This window comes from Penaeus chinensis, chromosome 8 (genome assembly GCF_019202785.1).
Source record: "Penaeus chinensis breed Huanghai No. 1 chromosome 8, ASM1920278v2, whole genome shotgun sequence".
Lineage (NCBI taxonomy): Eukaryota > Metazoa > Arthropoda > Malacostraca > Decapoda > Penaeidae > Penaeus > Penaeus chinensis.
In genome coordinates this window covers 22,299,072-22,301,571 of record NC_061826.1, presented here as the reverse complement: position 1 = coordinate 22,301,571, position 2,500 = coordinate 22,299,072, and the positions used below count along the sequence as shown (strand labels likewise).

The following is a 2,500-nucleotide window of genomic DNA, read 5'->3' as shown; positions in this document are numbered from 1 at the left end:
TTCTTTTCTTTTGAGAGTCGCTTCTACTCTCAAACATTCGGTGTTGCCATTGGCTCTCCCCTCTCTCCAGTCTTGGCAAACCTTTTCATGGAGTTTCTCCCTTCCATCCCCCTTCGTCCATCGATTTGGCTGAGGTATGTCGATGACGTCTTTATTCTCTGGCCTCATGACCCTGCCCTGTTCTTGGATTTCCTGACGCAGCTGAACTCTCTCTCTCCTTCCATCCGTTTCAAGGTGGAATGGGAGGTTGGCAACAAGCTCCCCCTCTTAGACACCCTAGTTCATCGCTCTGCTGACTACTTCTCCATATACAGGAAGCCTATGAATAGTGGTATGTACATACACTTCTTCTCATACCATCTTCTCCATGTTAAGAGAAGTGTTGCCAACTCTCTGTTTCTCCGCGCCCTCTGCATCTTTGACACCCAGTACCTGGAAGGAGAGATCGACTTCCTGCGTCGTTCGTTCTCGAAATGGGCTATCCTTGTCATATTCTCGACGTCGCGTTATCCAGGGCACGACTCCTCTCCTGCCAATAGTCTCCTCGCTTCCCACATCCTCCGCCTTCTCCCTGCGCATAGTCCGCCCGATCCTCCGACCTGATCTGATGTCCCTTCGCTTCCGATCGTCTGTCCTCACCTAGTTTTTACATTGTGGGTTTTTCTACCATAGTATCTACACGGAAGAGTGTTTTACCATTCATATATATTTATATATATATAAAATATTGACATATCTATATATACCTATATTAATTTATATATATCTATATTTAGGCAAATATGCTATTATATATATATATATATATATATATATATATATATATATATATATATTATAGATACATATATATATCATATATATGTTTATATATGATATATGTTTATATATAAGATATATAAATAGATATAGATATATGTGCGTGTGTGTACATTATATATATATATATATATATATATATATATATATATATGTATATATAAGATATATATATATATATATATATAAATATAGATATAGATATACGTATTTATGTGTGTGTGTGTTTGCATTACACACACACACACACACACACACACACACACACACACACACACACACACACACACACACACACACACACACACACACACACACAGTAAACAGATAAACCCTACTAGTGATTACTTGATGTAAATATTTCGTCTCAAGTAGTTCTCAAACTCGATGTTATGTTGCCTGTCCTCCTTTGTTAACACAACGTAACCATCTTGGCAATGGCAACAAGCATTCTTCCTCTCGTCGTCTTCACTCGCTCCTCTCAAGACGGAAGGACTCGTAATGTTGCCCTCGTTTCCAGACGAGAAGATGTTTTGAGCGCCGGACCCAGACATTGCTAGAATAAACAGAAGTATAATTTTAATTTGATATGGCAGAATGTATGAATGAATAATGGAATAATCAATTACAGCAAAAATACCAGCCAGCTATTATAAAAAAAATGTTTAACAATTGCTAGAATTAGAAAGGATTGCAGAATTAGTTTAACAGAAGTAATAACATTCAACATACCCATGCTATGTCAAGAAAAAGAATATGGATTTGTGTATGTAACTATCAATCACACATACACACACACGCGCGCGCACGCTGTTCACGGTCTGGTCTTTGTTCGTGGATGAAAATATATATTTTTTCAGCATTTGTCATTACTAAATATTGAATGAAAAATATTTTAAAAATTCCTTTAAATATGTATTGATCGTCTATGGGTGTTTCGCAGTTTTCTCCAGCTTGCCTATAAGGGATTCAGGTATGATACTAAAATAAAACGTGTATAATAGAAATAAATATAATAATAGTTAAACATTGCAAATACTGACTGCTATGGTAAATGGAAACATTTGATGAAAATCACTGTGCACTTCAACCTCCTCCCCCAGACCATACCCATGACCTACCCCCCCCCCCCCCTTCCTTGCCCCGATCCTTCTATCCCACTTCTCGCTATCCTAACTAGCATCCGGCCGTAATCCGAAGGGTGGGTCGAGCCCAGGCGGACCACTTCCCTCTGCCAGCCTCAGTTACGTGTAATTTACATTGAATTACAACCTTTGTCCTTTTTTAAAATAAAACTACCATTGCACTCTTTAGTTATCCACACAATATGTGCGGATAACGGGGCATCCACATCTTCAGCAAATGCATTTTTTTTTTTACCTTGTTTATCCCTTGCAACTTAAGCCCATTTTTTTTTTTTTTTTTTTTTTTTAATGGTTTCTTTTTATTTGTTTATCTTTTAATCTCTTTTTTCAGCAATAGAATGTCACTGATTTTACGATTTTTATTTGCTTTTGTTTATGGTTTTATCTTTTGTATATTTTCGTTTATTTAAATATTTCCTGTTTACTATTTTACTGTTTTTAAGTGCTACACTCGTCCACGTGAGTTAATGTCACCCCCATGATTTTGCTTAATTAAGGAAGTGGATAATCTTGACTGTGTTGCGACTTTACCCTTT

General features: G+C 37.0%; 1 protein-coding gene across 11 annotated transcripts in view; it reads right to left on the bottom strand.

The window, feature by feature from the left end:
• The window catches only part of LOC125027976 (insulin receptor-like), a 112,970-nt gene that overhangs the window by 29,235 nt on the left and 81,235 nt on the right, over positions 1-2,500 (bottom strand). For all 11 annotated transcript variants that reach the window (XM_047617197.1, XM_047617190.1, XM_047617199.1 and 8 more), the window contains one exon: positions 1,168-1,375. In XM_047617197.1, the coding sequence (XP_047473153.1) occupies positions 1,168-1,375 (208 nt within the window). The remainder of the gene's footprint in view (positions 1-1,167; positions 1,376-2,500) is intronic.